This window comes from Schistocerca piceifrons, chromosome 5 (genome assembly GCF_021461385.2).
Source record: "Schistocerca piceifrons isolate TAMUIC-IGC-003096 chromosome 5, iqSchPice1.1, whole genome shotgun sequence".
Taxonomy (NCBI): Eukaryota; Metazoa; Arthropoda; class Insecta; order Orthoptera; family Acrididae; genus Schistocerca; species Schistocerca piceifrons.
Window position 1 is genome coordinate 281,288,819 of NC_060142.1, and position 19,808 is coordinate 281,308,626.

The 19,808-nt window shown below is 38.1% G+C and overlaps 1 protein-coding gene across 3 annotated transcripts in view; it reads right to left on the reverse strand.

Moving 5' to 3' along the window:
- LOC124798691 (transcription initiation factor TFIID subunit 6) overlaps positions 1–19,808 on the reverse strand; it is a 137,776-nt gene that overhangs the window by 114,271 nt on the left and 3,697 nt on the right. For 2 of the 3 annotated variants that reach the window (XM_047262199.1, XM_047262197.1), the window contains exons 2-3: positions 12,160–12,246; positions 739–892 (exon numbers count right to left, since the gene is read on the reverse strand). In XM_047262199.1, coding sequence (XP_047118155.1) covers positions 739–892; positions 12,160–12,246 — 241 coding nt within the window. The remainder of the gene's footprint in view (positions 1–738; positions 893–12,159; positions 12,247–19,808) is intronic. The other variant, XM_047262198.1, reaches the window with a different exon arrangement.

A 19,808-nucleotide genomic window follows, 5' to 3' on the forward strand; every position in this document is an offset into this window, starting at 1 on the left:
ACATGTCAACAATGTGCATTTTACATTATGTTTAGTTTTTCTGCAGAATACTTTTTAGGGCCTATTTCAGGTTTTATATAGCCTAGACGAGGTACTGAAAGGGCCTATTTTAGGTGGCTAAAATGCTTTCTTAGTGACCTAAAACTCCACAGTCTACTCATGACTTATATGAGTTTTGTACAATGAGGAGATGGAAAAGTGTATCGGTAATTCTTTTTCACTGACCTTGTTTACTTGGACATATTAACAGCCACTTTCAATAAAGAGTCAGTAAGAATAGGTCAGACTTAGTTTCCTACCACCCGTTTTGAATAAATTAGCATTAATGAAAATTGTAGCAAACAATCTTCTCAAAAACAGCAATAGTGCTTCTAATTCATTCAAATGGGACACTTCTGTTTCTCTGATAACATGCAATGTGGTTAATACTCCATGGTTTGTTACTGCTTGTGAATCTTAACACATGATCAGTTCGCATTTCTTTATTTCTGGAAGTCATTAACCATAGAAAGTCAGTAATTTTTGGTTCTATTTTGCTATTTCTTGTTTGAGCTGCAAAGAATTTATCAAAATACTGGTACTAACAATGGGATTTCAGTTTTTCCCAGTATATATTGTGTTTTCTCTTCCATTTTTGATTGCATACAGTTTAACGTCCATGCAGAAAACCACGAAAATTCAAAACAACTACATGCAATAATCATTTTGAATAAAGCAAAACATAAACAAAAGACATACCTCGTAATGACACTTCCAGAGGTAATTTTGGCAGGGGTAAATTGACGACATCATTCAGTTCAACCTCCTTTTCTTCTATGAAATGAAGTTCTCTACCCCCACCAGATGCAAATCGGAAAGGAATGTGGTCTGGTGCATATATTCCATAAAGTGGCTGAAAAATGAGTTTACCTCGATTAATAAAGGATGCTGAATGGAAAGGAAAGAGTATTGCTAAATTCACGATGTACAACCATTGACTATAGAACAAATGAGATTACAATGATATCCACTTAATACCTTCTTGTCTGCTCAGAGGACAACAAAAAATGTTAGTCCTCTTACTGAAATTTACCATGGACTTCAGCATGCATACGTAGACCCAGGTATATATGCAACCTGCACTACATGTCATTTACACTGGAGCGCATGAAAGAACATTGAAGCAAGCAAGCATGACAGAACAATTAACAAATGTTCAGCATCATCAACTTGCATACACCCTAGAACAAAGGTTTATACTGGTGGGATGGAAGACAGCATGAGAGAATGAGCATCCATCATTAGAACAGTACGAGCTCCGAACTCTGCATTATTGTCCTCCCCCCCACCCACCCCCCACTAGAATCATCAGCATACACATTTCATTCAATTACACTACTTACTGCCATGATGCAAAACTTGTTTTGGTTTTTTTTTTGCTTTAGGGCACAAAAATGAAAAAACAACTGGGGTCATATATGCCCAAGTCAAAACTATAGAACATTAACACAGAGAGGAGTTAAGCAACTATATGTGAGTTCCAATTGACAGAATAGAAGACAGCTAAAAACAGGCATGTGGGAAAAGAGCTAAAAAAGACACCATACAGAAATGGAGGTCCAAAACTAAAAATTAAATGGCCTTCGCCATATTGCTTTGGCAGATAAAAAGGAAGACGCTGTCGACAGGCCGTGCGTCATTTGCTAAAACGCCCGATAACACAGATGGCAAACCCAAGCAGGAATGTAAACGGTTAAAAAATGGGCTTTCCATCAGGAAGTGGCGGACAGTTAAAACTTGGGCACAATGAGTACAAAGTGGTAGGGTAGCACCACTTAGCAAATGACGATGGCTAAAAACGCAGTGCCCTGTATGCAGCCTAGTTAAAATGACCTCCTCCCAGTGCAATGGCTGAGAGGAGGTCGTTGCTGGGAGAGGCTTAATACATCACAGCTTATTCTCGTGAAGGGAGGACCATTGGCGATACCAAAGAGACACCGCCTCCTGACAGACAGCAACACAGAGATCATCTGAGGGAATATAGGTACACAGGGGCTGAGGTACGAGGACTGCAGCTTTGGCAGCAGCCTCGTTTCCTAGCAGGCCGACATGGCCAGGAACCCCAGAAATAGCACACTGGCTCCACCAAGAGTGAGCAGTTGACAGTTTTCCTGGACCCGCTGCACTAAGGGATGGGCAGTGTACAGCGCACATAGACTTTGAAGGGCACTGAGTGAGTCTGAGCAGAGGACACAATTCAAAAGGCTGTGTCGCTGGATGTACTCCTTGGCCTGATACAAGGCGAGAGCTCGGCTGTAAATACTGAGGAGTGTGCTGGAAACCGATATCGAAAGACGTGGGTGCCAACAACAAAGGCACACCTGACCCCATGGTCAGTCTGAGAGCCATCAGTGCATACAAAGGTACTATTGCGAAGGTTGTGAAACTGAAGATGATAGACCGAGACTGGAATAGCGTCCTTAGCAAGCAAGTGAAGGCCAAGGTCAACACTGGCCGCTTCACAAAGTCAATGTAGTGAAGGGTTCACACCCACCGGGAAGGGTGCAGGTAGTGTGAAGTTAAGCCGCCGTAGCAAGTGCTGAAAGCGGTGATGAAAAACTGTTTTATTTGCATGGAATTATTTTTTGTATCAAACACAGTGTTGGCAATGAAGCAACCTAACTATGAATGCTCTCTGTGTGAATGTACCAAGGTGAAGAATGTGTGAATTTCCTTTGACAATTCACTGAAAGGTCAGCAACCAGCTGAATATCAGCAGCAGCAGCAAATGTGAATTGCCCTAGACCAAATCCTGTTAGCTTGAGCTCACCTACCATTTACACCGAAGAGAATTCTTTGTTTATTAGTGCTTATTCACTTGTGTTCCCTCCAGGATAAACTAGGCTTTAGGCAATTGGTAAAATATTTTCATGGCAGATACATAATCATCAGTTTTGTGGTCGTCAGCCTCAGACTGGAAACATATCACACTGAATAACAGTGGCGATCCAATGTGAATAAAGCTATTGTAACAACTTAATGTAAAAGACATTGTGACAATGAGGTGACTGTATCATTACACTTTCAAAAAGCTAACAACTTCATCTTGGGGTTGAAGCTCACTTTTTGTCTGTGTTTGCTTCCAAATATACAGGGTAATTCCATGATGATGTTACTAACTTTCAGTGAGGATGGAGAAGGGTAAATGTGTCAATCTGAGGTAAGAGAACAAGGTCCAGAAACAATAAGGTTGAGAGAAATAAGGGAAACTTGTTCTGAAACCTCTGACAGCAGAATATATGTAACAGTAATGCTATTGCTAAGACTGTAGGGTAGGGGACTTCCAGAGGTGATAGTTTGGAACAGAGAAGGAAGAAAATGCCCAATAAACATGGAGCCTAAAATGCATACATTAAGAGCTATGAGCACTTGTTCTTCTTCTATACTGTGAAATACATCTCTTCTACTGCAAGCTCCTTGGTTTTCCATATTTTTGGAGGAGATAGTATGGACTGAAACAAGGAAAAAATTTCCAATATGTATGGGCTCTAAAATCCATAAATTAAGAGCTAATCCCCTTGTTCAGCAGAAGATATGTGTTTCACAGTGATGAAAATGAAAAAGTGCTCATAGTTTTTAAGGTATGCATATTACAGCCCATGTTTACTGGACATTTTTGTTGTTGTTTTGGTCCATACTAAAACCTCTGAAAAGTTGCCTATCCTACCAGTCTTAGCAACAACAGCACCTGAACATGTATTCCAATGTTAGAGGTATCAGAATGGTTTCCACTTATAACTTTAGATTCAGTCATTTCCAGACCAGGTCCCTTACCTCATATTGGTACATTTATTATTCTGCCTCATCCCTGAAAGTTTGTAGCATCTTCACAGAATCACCCTAAATACAGTAATTATGAAAATAGGGGTCTGCTTGGGCAAACTCAATTTTCTTCTTCAACAGTTATTAATGGATTAAAAGTGAGATTTAAGCATTATATGAATATCTCAACACCATATCAGGCATTTCTGAGAAAATAAATGAACACTATATCAAAAGTGAAATTTCACTGGAACAAGTTTTGATGCTAAGGAATAAAATTAAGTTTGCTCAGTGCAGAACACATATTTCCATAACAATAAAGACAACACAAATAATTAAACATCATTTCTCTGTTTTCTTCAAGATTTGAAGATGAAGTGATCAGTCTCCAGTCCACAGACTCACTTGAGGCAGATCTCCATGCTAGTGATCTACACCAATCTAAATCTACTTACTGCACTCATCACTTGGCCTTTCTCTACAATTTAACCCCCCCCCCCCCCCCTTGCCTTCCTACAATCACCAAACTGACAATGATACAGATCTCCCCATTATGAACCACACACCTTGCTGTTGGTGGGGAGGTTGTGTGCCTCAGCAATACAGATAGCCGCAATGGAGGTGCGACCACAATGGAGAGGTGTCTGTTGAGAGGCCAGAAAAACATGTGGTTCCTGAAGAGGGGCAAGCAGCCTTTTCAATAATTGCAGGGGCAACAGGTTGGATGATTGACTGATCTGGCCTTGTAACATAAACCAAGATGGCCTTGCTGTACTGGTGCTGTGAATGACTGAAAGCAAGTGGAAACTTCACTCATAATTTTTCCCAAGGGCATGCAGCTCTACTGCATGGTTAAATGATGAAGGCATCCTATTGGGTAAAATAGTCTCCCATTAGTATCTCTGGGCGGGGACTACTCACAAGGATGTCATCATCAGGAGAAACAAAACTGACATTCTACGGACTGCAGCATGAAATGTTAGATGCCTTAATTAAACAGGTAGGTTAGAAAATTTAGAAAGGGAAATGGATAGGTTAAAGTTAGAAACAATGGGAATCAGTGAAGTTCGGTAGCAGGAGGAACAGGACTTCTGGTCAGGAGAAAACAGCACTATATATAAAAGATAAAAAATGGGGGTCATGCAAGGGTGGGTTTAATAATGGACTAGAGAGTAAGAATGCGGGTAAACTACTATGAACAGCATAGTGAATGCATTACTGTAGCCAAGATAGACATGAAGACCACACACACCACAGTAGTAAAAGTTTATATGCCAATTAGCTCCACAGATGATGAAGATACTGAAGAAATGTATGATGAAGAAATTATTAAGATAGTTAAGGGAGATGAAAATTAAATTCCAATGGGGGACTGGAATTTGATAGTGGGAAAAGGAAGAGAAGAAAAAAAATGTAGGTGAATATGGACTGAGAGAAAAGGATGAAATTGGAAACTGCCCGCCAAAATTTTGCACACAGCATAATTTGATCAGTGCTAACACTCCATTTAAGAATCATGAAAGAAGATTGTGCACATGGAAAATTGTACAATGTAAACACCAGAAGGTTTCATACTGTACTGATGGTAAGACAGATATTTCAGAGCCAAATTTTAAATGGTAAAACATTTCCAGGGGCAGATGTGGATTCTTGACCATAATTTATTGGTTATGAACTATAGATTCAAACTGAAGAAGGTAGGAAACTGAGAAGATGGGACCTAGATAGAGTTTCAGTTGGAGTGGAGCTTTAGGCAACAGTTGATCAGAACAGGGGAAAGGAATACAGTAGAAGGTGAATAGGTGGCTTTAAGAGATGAAATAGTGAAGCCAGCAGAGGATCAAATACATAAAAAGACAGTCCCTCGTAGAAGTCCTTGAATAACACAGGAGATATTTAATTTAACTGATGGAAGGAGAAAATATAAAACAGCAGCAAATGAAGTATGTGAAAGGGAATACAAATACATAAAAAATGAGACTGATAAGAAGTGCAAAATGGCTAAGCCAGAACAGCTAGAGGACAAATGCAAGGACTCAGAAACAAATTTCACATGGAAGAAAATAGATACTACCTACAGGAAAATTTAAGAGGCCTTTGAAGAAAAGAGAAGTAATTGTATGAATATTAAGAGCTCACATAGAAAATCAGTTCTAAGCAAACAAGGTGAAGCTGAAAGGTGGAAGGAGTATATAGAGGGTCTTTACAAGGGAGATGCACTTAAGGGCAATATTATAGAAATGGAAGAGCAAGTAGGTGAAGACGACATGGGAGTTACGATGCTGTGAGAAGAATTTGACACAGCACTGAAAGGTGTAAGGTGAAACAAGGTCCTAGGAGAAGATGACATTCCATCAGAACTATTGACAGCCTTGGGAGAGCTAGCCGTTACAAAACTCTTCCATCTGGTGTGAAAGATGTGTGAGACAAGCGAAATACCCTCAGACTTCAAGAAGAATGTAATAATTCCAATTCCAAAGAAAGCAGGTGCTGACATGTGTCAATATTACTGAACTATCAGTTTAATACATCATAGTTGCAAAATACTAACTCAAATTCTTTACAGAAGAATTGAAGAACTGGTAGAAGCCGACCCTGGTGAAGATCAGTTTGGATTCTGGAGAAATTTAGGGACATGCGAGGCAACACTGACCCTATGACTTCTCTTAGAAGATAGGTTAAAGAAAGACAAACCCATGTTTATAGCATTTGTAGAGTTAGAGAAAGATTTTGACAATGTTGACTGCAATACTCTCTTTAAAATTCTCAAGGTGGCAGGGGCAAAATACAGGGAGCAAAAGGCTTTTTAGAACCTGTACAGGAACCAGTTGGCAGTTATAAAAGTCTGGGGGCACCAAAGAAAAGCTACAGTTGAGAATGGAGTGAGACATGGTTCTAGCCTACCCTGATGATGTTCAATCTGTACACTGAACAAGCAATAAAGGAAACCAAAGAAAAATTTGGAGTAGGAATTAAAGTCCAGGGAGAAGAAAGAAAAACTTCTGAGGTTTGCCAATGATGCTGTAATTCTGTTATATACTGCAAAGAACTTGAAAGATCAGCTGAACAGAATAAACAGTGTCTTGAAAGGAGGATACAATATGAACATCAACAAAAGAAAAACAAAGATAATGGAATGTAGTCGAATTAAATCAGGCGATGCTGAGCAAATTAGATTAGGGAATGAGACACGTCAAGTAGTAGATGAGTTTTCCTATTTTGAGTTTAATGTTTAATGTCCTATCGACAATGAGGTCATTACAGACAGAGCATAAGCTCAAATTAGGGAAGGATGAGGAAGTCGGCTGTGCCCTTTCAAAGGAACCATCCCAGCATTTGCCTGAAGCAATTTAGGGAAATCATGGCCAGATGTGGGTGTGAACTGTCGTCGTCCTGAATGTGAGTCCAGTGTGCTAACCACTGCGTTTACTGTTTGGGCAGTGAAATAACTGATGATGGCTAATGTAGATAGGATACATAATGTAGACTAGTGAGGCAAAAAAAGAATTTCTGAAGGAGAAGAACTGGTTAATTTCAAACATAGATTTAATTGTCAGAAAGTCTTTTCTGAAAGTATTGGTATGGAGTGTAGGCATGTATAAAGTAAAACACAGATAATAAAGAGTTCAGACAACAAGAGAACAGAAGCTTTCGAAACGTGGTGCTACAGAAGAATGCTGAAGATTAGAAGGCTAGATCACATAACTAATGAGAAGGTACTGAATAGGAGGAGGAATCAGTTGATAGGGCAGATTCCAAGACATCAAGGTATTACCAATTTAGAAATGGAGTGAAGTGTGTGGGGTAAAAATCATAGAGGGAGACCACATCATGAGTACAGTAAGCATTCAGAAGGATGTAGGTTGCAGTAGTTATTCGGGATGAAGAGGCTTGCACAGGATAGAGTAGCATGGACAGCTGTGTCAAACCAGTCTACGGACTGAAGACCGCAACATCATAGAGGATTAAATATGGTTATGTCATTACAAAGTGAAATCGAACAAAGAGTTGTGGAAGTATGCTTCAAAGACTGAGGAACTATGCATAGAGTCTTTTAATCCTGAAGAAGTTACATAAACTTTTTGTTACGTCAAATCTCTTTGTGTGTTTCATTATGTGTATATGTGATCAATGCACTGCAAAAATGATTGTTCTGTTGTATAACAAATAATTTCAGAGAGAACTGGGGCAATAAAGTATGCAAACTCACAGCCTCGGAATACCGTTACCTAACTACAGTCTTTACATCTACGTCTGCTTGGATATGCAACACATCACACTTAAGTGCCTGGCAGAGGATTCATCAAAACATCTCCACAAAATTCTCTATTATTCCAATCTCGAGCAGTGCACAGAAATAATGAAAACCTGTATCTTTCCTTGCGAGCTCTGATTTTCCTTATTTGATGACGATGATGATGGTTTCTCCCTCTGTAGATCGGCACCAATAAAATATTTTCACATTTGGAGGAGAAAGTAGGTTATTTAAAGTTTGTGTAAGATCCTGCCACAATGGAACACCTTTGTTTTCATGATGTTCACCCCAAATCCTGTATCGTGTCCATGTTACTCCCTCCCCTATTTCTCGATAATACAAAATATGCTGCCCTTCTTTAAACTTTCTCGATATACTCCACTAACCCTACCCAGTAAGGATCCCATACCACACAGTAGTCTCCAAAAGAGCATGGACAAGCACAGTGTGAGCAGTTTCTTTAGTACATCTTTTGCATCTTCTAAGTGTTCTGCCAAAAAACGCAGTCTTTGGTTCACCTTCCTCACAACATTTTCTGTGTTTTCTTCCCAGTTACTGTTTGCTAACACTACAGAGGTGAGAAAAATAGCATGCAAAAAAGAGCTGACACACAGAAAGCAGCATTTCAATTTCTTTACAAAGTGAGTCCAGAATCCTGTTACAAAGTGAATTTGAAACTACAGAATCACTCAACAACTATGTGCAGAAATGGTCATTTTACTGACAATGGGAGGAACAGTTATGCATGAAGAAGGAACACTATTCAAACATTCACAGCTTTTATAGTCTTACTTCTCATTAATTTCTTGATCGACATACATTTTTACACTCTCCCTCAAACAACAAACTGCACACCTTAATTCCAAAACTATTGTAATTTATGGGGCATAGTTGATAACAAGTGCATTTCAATGCAATATTAAAAATTACACTTTGGTGTTTAAGAAGCATCAGGAGTCAACTGAAGGTAATTTGGGAGTGAAAGAGATGAGGGGAAGAGTACGACAGATAATTTTCAGTTTCATCATCAATGACAAAATCTGCTACAGTTGTAAAAGTTATTTACTTCTAAAAAGGAACAAACAACCCAGTTTCAGGACTTGTCCCATCTTCAGGTGCATCTGCTAAATTAGAAATAAATTAAACACCTACCCACAATGTTAACATAAGCCACACAGAATCAACAGAAATGCTTAGAAAAAACATCTGTATGTTATTAAATGTGAGTCCATAAGGGACGCATATCTGAAATTGAAATATGTTAAAATAGTGCACCCCTGATACATCGTGTAAGACAAGATATCCTCTTCAACCCTAGGCCTGCCAGAAAACCTCTCTCAAAGGAGGACCTACACAAAAGGATGAAGATTCCCTATTAAAAGAGCAGAACCACTGATAAAAGCAATCAAAAATAGAGTACATATTAATGGTCTGACATCCCGGTTCACCATTACATAACTTGACATCGGTCTGGGTTTAAGGGTGTGCCACATATGAACCTGCATGAAGGCAGGTAGATTTTCCCCATGTCCGGAAGAACAGACACAATTTTTATCCCAAAGCCATTATGAATCGAGACACAAAAGAATTTATGACATTAGCTGCCAGTGGGCACTGATTTAATACTAGAATGGCAGAAGGTGTCAATTTGACCCCACTGTAATTTCTCTTCTGAATATAAGTAAATCATCCCACAATACAGTGGCGACAGTGAACAGTAATGCACAGCAGTTGCTCCTCATTGTTGCAACTTGGCACATGTACATTTCAGTCCATCACAGCTTATGTTGTGTCACTCAGGCAGTCTTTGTCCGTGAAACATGTTTTCGAACATGTATCGTCAGTGTGGACTTTCTGATGAAGAAGTGTTACATCTCCTAGAGAATTCCAAAGCTGAATCGGAAATTGACTTTACTGATGAAGACGATGATTACATACTTGACACAAGAAAAGATGAAGACATTGTGAACGAGGGGCGATCAGTGGAAGAGGATTCAGGTGCTGATATACATCAGTCACCAACTCTTTCATCACAGCAGGTACAGTTGGAAGTGTCTACGTAGATGATTGCAAAGGGATGGAACCGTGTGGTAGATTGGAAATTATTCACCTTCTGGAAGGTGGTCAGCTGTGAATGTTCTGAAGGAGAGGAGGAGGTCCCACAGCTTATGTTTGCAAATGAGTAGACAGCTCTGTCATCAGTGCCTTCAGTCTTATTTTTGATGAAGCAATGCTACATCTCATGAAGAAAAACACAGAATCAAATGCTTGAAAATTACTAAAACACAACGACTGGACTGCGTCACTCGAGGAACTGGAGAAACTGACAGCCATCATGTGTGTTTGGGGTGTATTGTGCACAAAATGTATGTCTGTGGATGATATCTGGTCGCACTCTTGGGGGGCCTGCTTTTATCAATGACATTATGCCAAGGGACAGATTTCAGGAGCTTCTCAGATTTCTCCATTTTGATGAAAAATCAACCTGGGCAGAACATCTGGCAGTCAACAAGTTCACTCCTGCATCTGAAATTTGGGGAAAGTTCATTGAAAACAGTATTTGTGCTTACCACTCTGGAAAAAATATAACCATTGATGAGCAACTGTTACCAAGCAAAGCAAGATGCAGGTTTACTCAATTGATGTCCAACAAACCAGACAAATATGATCTCCAATTCCCCTTGGCTGTTGATGTAATGACAAAGTATATATGTAATGCTTTCCCATACCTCAGCAAAGAGGACACGCATAGAGAGAAACAACCACTTGGAGAGTAGGTCATTCAGCATCTTAAGGGGTGATTTGTAAATCAAGGAAGTAATGTGACCACAGACAACTTCTTTATGTCTCTTCAACTTGCTAAAAAACACAAAGGAAAGAAAACTTCATTAGTTGGTACAATGAACAAGGTCCTCCGTGAAATCCCCGATGAAGTAAGGAAGCCAAATGCTAAAATACACTCCACCACAATACTGCACAATAGTGGCAACACAGACTGTACCTTGACTGTATACCAAGGAAAGAAGAATAAAAATGTCATTCTTCTGAGTATGCTGCATGCTGAAGTAGTAATAAGCAAGGAAGGAAAGAAAAAACCTGAAACCGTAACGTTCTACAATGCAACAAAGTACAGGGTGGATGTGGTTGACCCGTAAATATACTACAAAGGTTGCATGTAGGAGATGGCCAATGCATGTCTTCTACAAGATACTGGACATGGCGGCAATAAATGCATGGGTCGTCTATAACATAGTAACAAATAAGAAAATGGAAAGGAAGGAGTTCATACTTCAACTGACAAATGAACTGAAGGGAATGAAAGAGTAAGAAGATCAGGCAGAGAAAGAGGATATGGGACTAAAATCACCTAGAAAGTGGAGGAAGTGCCAAATCAGCCTCTGCAAAGGCAACAAGATCAATGAAAACTGTGTACAGTGCCATAAAGCCATGTGTGGAAAATTTGCGCGTAAAACAGAAATGACCTGTGCTTAGTGCGCCTAACGGCTTCAAATGACTTCAGTGAAAAGTAATATAGAGTTGTTTGTAAAACACATGTGAGAGTAAAATGGACCAAATATACTAAATGAGTCTAGAACGTTGTATGAGTAGTTAATAAATTAAAATCTATAGTTGAGAAACTTGTTAGCAGTAGCAACAATAAATTTGTATGATACATTGCTGTTCAAATAAGTCAGTAATTATTATTTATAATTGTAAATAATTGTTATGATTGCTAGAAATAAAACATGGATTAACAAACACTAAAAAGAAGTGCTTGTTTAAGTCAAATATGAAAATATTTTATGTGGGGTCAAAATGACCCCTTTCCCCCGTTTTAGGAATGTCAGAAACTCCGGCGTTCTAATGTTAAATGAACAGGGAAAGTTGAAAATTATTAGTGATTTACAATTTTGCAACTGCACCTGAAGATGGGACACACACCCAAAAACTGTTTTTTGTGTGTTTCTTTTTAGAAATCAATAATTTTTACAACTGTATCAGATTTTATCACTGATGATTAATATCAACAGTTGCGTATGTCCCACCAAAGATAAACACGTGAATTTTTAGTTTACATTTTTACAGGGCAAAAGACTGCTTACCTCAACATTTTTCACTTTTAGAGCATTGTCAATATCAGGTCCCAACATTTTTTGCCTTTTCCCATGGTGCATGAACTTCATTGCATCCTAAATCATAGAAAATCAAATTTCAAGACCAGCAACATTTTCAGCAGATCACAGTAGGTAGCAATGACAGTAATAACTATGGTAGCCCTACATTTTACTTGAGCAATCATACATAATGTTTCAAATACTAACCTTAATACAAATTAATTTTAAAGTACACTGAGTACTAACAACAGTACACAACATTAACCATATATTACAAAAATTTCATTATTTAATAAATGCTGAGAGGAAATGTGACAAGTATGACTGAAAAGGAATGATTCTGTACAAGCTCGAGGATGACTAAGGGTTTCACTGGAACTTAAAATTTAAGTTAAAGTTTATCAATAACAAGAATTGATAGGAGGCTAAGCAGTTTGTAAAGTCTATGTTGGTTATCTGTGGAAAGTGACACACACTGATGAGATGGCGAAAGCAGGCATAAAGTACTTATGGCCCAAGGAGGGCATTTTACAATGATGTCACATGTACATTATAGAAAATTAGTCACTGTTCACTTTTTGATTGCCAGCCTTGTCACTATGTGCCCCTCAGAAGTTCACACTACAGCCTACCATCAATCCAGTTAAATGACAAGTAAGTCGGTGTTTCCAATTAGAACATATTCTCAGGAGGCACCAATAAAATTACAGGTCAGCCAGAGGAAACTGAGCGGGCAATAATTTGGCCAGAGTACAGCTGACCAGTGGATGCAGTTACCTGGTGAGTGCATCAAAGCTCCCTGCTGGTGCACTGCTTATATTCATCTACAGTACTGATAGGATGCATTCTTGAGAAATAAAGTAACAATGTGGTGTTCATTCACATAAGAAAGCACATCTGACACACAGGATTGTCAACTCCGGCAACTCAGGCTAGAGCCTTTTTGATATTCCTACCTGGAGTTTCCATTGCAAATCCTAAATAATTCATCATTATTCATCTTTTTGTGTTCCAACCTTAAAGTTCTTTGTATTGTCCTTGTACCATTCCCTCATTATGCATTGAAGGACACAATTAAAAAGAAGTGATGACAGGCTGTCTCCCTGCCTTAAACCAGTTTTCACCAAGAATGATTCAGAAAGCTCCCCTCTGAACTTAATTTACGAATTTGTATTTGTTAGGCAAGTTCTATCAGTTTAATTAATTTTGGGTGGAGTCCAAAATGTCTCAAAATTTTTTAACAGTGAGGATCTATGGATAGAATCATATGCTTTCTTAAAACCTATAAACATAATTGAGAGAGGCTTGTTTTGTTTGTGGTAATAAACCACGATTAATTTCAAAGAATTCTTTTGTTCGGCACAGCTTCCCCAAGATCTGAAGCCTCCCTGGTATTCCCTCAGTTTCTTGTTCTTTGATTCTATTGTGTAAAATCCTGGAAAAAAATTTACAGGTGCAGTACAAGCATGACATTCCTCTATAGTTGTCTGAATCACTTTTGTCTCCTTTTTTCATAAAAAAGAGGGCTAATGATAGTTGTGGTCCATTCTTCTGGGAATTTTTATGTTGCCCAATTTTTTTATAAAATTTGTTTTACCAACATACTTCCACATTTTCACAAACACTTTATTTTCACCACATGCTTTGGAATTTCTCATTTCTTTGAGTGCAATTTCTATTTCTTGCACTGCAGGTGGGTTTACATTTTCTGATTTGGTTTTTACAGGGGTGCTTGGGTCTATTGTTAAAAGCTTTGCAGCCAGGATTTATGTATCTTCCTTGTTATTACGGGCTATTTTCCTTCTTTATTTCTCAGCAATAGGACGGGAGGGTTGTTAATTGTGTAATTGTTTATCAAAGGTTTTGAAATAATCTCAGGAATTGGTTTTGTAGTAGTTTTCTTTAAATGGAACTCAGTAGATCCTTTTGGTATTGCCACTTTGTCTTTCTGATAATTTCAAAGAATTTTCTCTGATGTTTTTGAGGTCAGTTGCATCTTCTTCTGTTTTGCGAGTTTGAAATTTTGTCCGAGCTTGATGTCTTTCATCATGAATTTCATCACATTCCACAGTCCATCATGCATGTTTTTTATGTGATTGACTGGGGCAGATACTTCAAATATTTTTTAAAAAATTGGTATTAGTTTCTCAAGATTATCTGTTATTATTGCATTTTGGGTGATTTCTGACATTTGTCATTTTTGACTGATTTATGTGAGTCATACTTACTTAAGATTTGCTGATGATCTTGCTCTTCTCGCCAACAACATTCAAGAAACCAAACAACAAATACAATCACTACAGGAATTAGCCCAGAGGGTTGGCTTTAAAATATGTTTTGAAGAAACAGAAATAATGCTAACAGAACTGCCACTGGCAAACAAAATTAGAATCGGAGAACACAACATAAAAACAAAACTGTTGAAAAGTTTAAATACTTGGGAGGAATACTAACACACAACCACAGGGCAGAGCAAAATAAAAAAAACTGATTAAAACATATCATGTTACCAAGAACACATATAACAAAAAATGCCTCTCAATAGCCACAAAACTGAAACACTACGAAAGTCACACAGCCACACATAACATACACAAGCGAAACTATAAACTACCAACACTGTAGAAACAGACAGGTTACTGAAAATAGAAAGGAGGATAGTCAGAACATGTGTAAATAGAAAACACCAAAAAGTGGGCATTTGGAAAATAGCTTCAAATAAAACAGTCTATAAAGAAGTAGAACCAGTGGCAAGTACAATGCAAAAGAAACTGATCTCTTTCCTAGGCCATTTTACGAGGACAGCAGAAAACAGAATTAGCAGGAGAGTGATTGAAAAGTTATGGAATAGAAAGAGCAGCATTAGATGGATTGCAGAGATCAAGGAGGACATGATGAAATTATACAGGGTGATTCAAAAAGAATACCACAACTTTAAAAATGTGTATTTAATGAAAGAAACATAATATAACCTTCTGTTATACATCATTACAAAGAGTATTTAAAAAGGTTTTTTTTCACTCAAAAACAAGTTCAGAGATGTTCAATATGGCCCCCTCCAGACACACGAGCAATATCAACCCGATACTCCAACTAGTTCCACACTCTCTGTAGCATATCAGGCGTAACAGTTTGGATAGCTGCTATTATTTCTCGTTTCAAATCATCAATGGTGGCTGGGAGAGGTGGCCGAAACACCATATCCTTAACATACCCCCATAAGAAAAAATCACAGGGGGTAAGATCAGGGCTTCTTGGAGGCCAGTGATGAAGTGCTCTGTCACGGGCTGCCTGGCGGCCGATCCATCGCCTCGGGTAGCTGATGTTCAGGTAGTTACGGACAGATAAGTGCCAATGTGGTGGCGCTCCATCCTGCTGAAATATGAATTGTTGTGCTTCTTGCTCGAGCTGAGGGAACAGCCAATTCTCTAACATCTCCAGATACTGTAGTCCAGTTACAGTAGCACCTTCGAAGAATAAGGGACCAAAAACTTTATTGGCTGAAATGGCGAACAAATGTATAACTAAATGAAACTTTATAGCTCCCTTAATTCGCCGACAGATAGTGCTTAGCTCTGCCTTTTGTCGTTGCAGAGTTTTAAATTCCTAAAGTTGTGGTATTCTTTTTGAATCACCCTGTATATTACGATGGAGGACTTGAAAGGGAAGAAAGAAGCGTTCAAGATACTGCAGGACAAACATATCACACTACTAATAAAAATTAACAGACAGAGGATGGGAACGGTGATTTCGGAAGAGGAGAGAAGGGCACGATCAGAAAAAAATGCAAAAGTACTGGGCCAACAAAAAACAGAAGAGATGGCTCTTTGTATGAAATCTGAGGAACCAATGCTTCCCCAAGAACACATAGGCCAGCTATTTGAAATTTCCTCTCTCCTTATTTAACCTGAGGAAGTCGGAGACTCTAAAATGGTGCAAAACCTCAACTTTCAGAGAATCCTGTCGACAACCACTGCAACTTCAAATACACAGCAGCAACTGAGACCTCATCACCTTGTTACTATTCCACTCTAACATATGAAATGTTATGAGCCCTTTGTATTTATTAACGTGCCGAGAGTTGATACTTTCCAAATCCAACAAGCATATGAAATTCAGAATCAAAATTATTTGAATATCAGAATCGGTATGCAGTGCCCCAACTACTAATTCATTGCAAGCTGTAGGTCACAATCAATACTTTTTCCCCCTTCAAGTATATACATAAAAAGATCGCCCAGTTTCACTTTAATGCTTGTGTGTGTGTGTGTAACTGCATGCACATGTGCACACACACACACACACACACACACACACACACACACACACACACACCAGAAATACTGTGCTACAAAACAAAAGTTTTAAAAATAAGTGACTAAAAAGACAATTTTCAAGATTTTAGTGGTGTGGTGTAACATAACATTCTTTGCTTAGTACCATTTTTGCAATATTTGCATATTTGCAATTATATCACACTACTTAATGATAAAGTAGTGGATAAGTTGAAAACTATTAACACAGAATATTTATCTTCAAGCTCCAAATGGTAACAATTGTTTAGTTGCATCATGTTTCAAACACTACAGGAAAGTGATGTTCCACTACAATGCAAAACCATCTGCACACAAAGGATATGTTTTAAATTCTTGTATTAGGTTCATACATCTAACTGTGTTGCCATCCTGTTATACCATCCTGTGTGACCTGGTGTTTCACCAGTATAAATTTTCCTCTAGTATTTACAGAAGAGGACATTTGCTACAACTGTTTGAAATGTGTCACAGAACTCCAGAATCGTGTCTCCTCTCATGTTTCTTGTTTTCCAATAATATGGCTTTCTTTGCCCTCCCCAGTTTGTACTGTGGGCTCTTTTATGATGGTTGTTGGGAACAAGATACATTGTCTGAAAGGGTTCAAAACTGACAAAGGTAAAGGTAATTTCAGGAGTGTCCCAAGGCAGTGTTATAGCATATCGTTTGCACTGACCTAGTAGACAATGTGAGTCTGTTTGCAGGTGGTGCTGTTGTCTATAGGAAGGCTACAACGGCAGAAGACTACAGTGAAATGCAGGAAGACCTGTAGAGGATTGTCTATTGGTGCAGGCGCTAGGAGTTGACTCTGAATGTAAATAATTGCAGTGTATTATATATAAATAGCAAAGAGATCCATCACTGCTCAATTACACTAAGGTGATAAACCACCAAAACCAGTAATTACTGTAAAATACCCAGCAGTGTCCATCTAGAGTGACCTAACATGAAATGACCACAGAGAAAAAATTATAGGAAAGACAGTAGGAAATCCGAAATTCATTGGAAGAATCCTAAAGAAATTATATTTAACCATGGAAGAACTGACTTACAAAACACTTCTAGGGCCAATTCCTGAATTCTGCTTATCAGTCTGGTACCGCTACTAGGTTAGTTTAATGGAAGAGATAGAGACACTCCAATGAAGAGTGACACATTCTGTCACAATAAATTACTGTAAGTGTGAGAGCATTACAGAGATCCTCAACAAACTCTTGTGGCAGATGATGTAATAGAGGTACTGTACATCATGGAGAGGTTGAAATTCCCATGCCGTACACCTTTCATAAACCCAACAGAAAAGGGAAACATGAGAGTAGAACTAGAAGTAACCTCCACTACAGATTGTAAGGTGATATGCTGACTACAGATGTAGATGTAAATGAAGCATCGTGTCTTCACTGTGTGTTCTGATGAACATGCAATAAGGAATTAACACATTGACAAGATGAGGAAAATATTCAGTTGGGGTTGACTCATTCTCGCTACAATGAAATGTAGTTTAAAATGCTATTGTATTTACTTCAGACACAGAAACTTCTGTTGTCCTCTGGAATTATTTTTAGGTGTAAGCATGAAGTGTGCACATGTGAGTGATAAGAATATTGTGGAAAGTAGATAGGAACTAAATATTACAGAGGTCTCTTCAAAGGCTTTGCAATTTTCACACTCAGATGCAGGTTGCGTATCTGGCTAAGCTGTAAACATGCAAAGGCCAAATAAAATATTTTTTTTTTACTTTCTAATTATATAAAAAAATTTCTCTTAAGTGTGATTTACACTATCACAGTCTGGAGTGAATGGTAATTATGCTTTAACATTCAAACAGCAAGCAAAAGATTTAGGTAATTAAGATCATGTAGAAATTCAGAAATAAATTGGAAGCATCATTATTATCCACTTTTTGTACAAATTACAATTTAACTATATTGATTCAGGGACTGGAAATAACTTTGACAATATGTTGTGAGACAATGCTTACAACATAAATATTCCACCACTTTTGTAGTACAAAGATAATCATTAGTCTTTCTCATCACATAAATAGTAAGTAGGCAGTAAGCCATCAATAGCAGGCTAATAAATCTTTTGTTGAGCACTAAAGTCCCTAGTTTTCAATTAGCAGAAGTCACAGGACTTTGGGTCAGTACTGTTTTATCCCTGGCCACATAACATACAACATGGAAAGTGACAGAACCAAGAGAGGAACTCCCTCTGCATTGCTCTTCCTTGTGCACCAGTTTGTATGCTGGGTAGGGCTTGGTTCCTCCCCTCACCTTGTTCTATTATTTATTTAGAAAAATAAAGTAAGTAACTTTTATGTTTTAATTAGAATGGAGTAAAAACAATTATCATTTACAATAGTTACTAATAATCTGTATAATTAGTGACAGTTACTTCTCACTGTTCACACATGTCCTGCCACACCTGAAACTTGATTTCAGGATGAGATCTATGGTGTATGCTGTTGTATAGTGTTTGATTTGTGCTTAATCCACATGATCTATGAATCAGTTAAGCCCAACTGATTTGCAACTTTATATTTCATTTCAAATCAACATGACACATGACAAATTAACAGTAACTATCATACAAACTGAAGACTATACAACAAAAAGGTGTCATTACAAATATACCAATTAAATTATACTCTTTCAAAGATCTTCCAACACCCTTCACTTGATAAGAAATGTTGCCTGCCTCAAATGTGAGCTATTTTAGCAAATTTTCTTGGCTATAAATTAGTGGCAATTAAATCACGATTAGTTAACAATGAGGTACCTCTCCACAGACTAATGATCTCATCAAAATGATGGTGATCATGGCCTTAAGAAACAACAAATGGTTGACAACACTAACATGAAAACACTAGCAAAATAAAATCTTACACAGTACTGCAACCTCCAGTGGAATAGAGTGTTCTGGGTCAAGAACAGTATTGTTATCAATGTTTCAAAGATATTAAAAACTTGAAATTATCAGATCACACTGGAAAAACAGGGTTTTAATCAGGGAAGTATATATAACTATGGGATGCCCAACACACAAAAAAAAAATATTGTCATGACACAGGCTTTGGCTTTTTGCCAACTCACAACCAAACTGTCACCTTCCGACATAAACTAAGTCTTGGTTATGCTTCAGATTAGTCTGTCATCACAAATTTCATTTAACTTCACTGGATTCGATAATTCACAGCCAATCACCTTCCAATGTGACCAAGACATTGGGTAATGTACACTCCAGTCTTTCACAGGAAACTCAAAAAGCTTAAGCGTCTGATCCCACCCGTCAGCTTTGACCCGTGGCGTAAGGCTGTTGTGG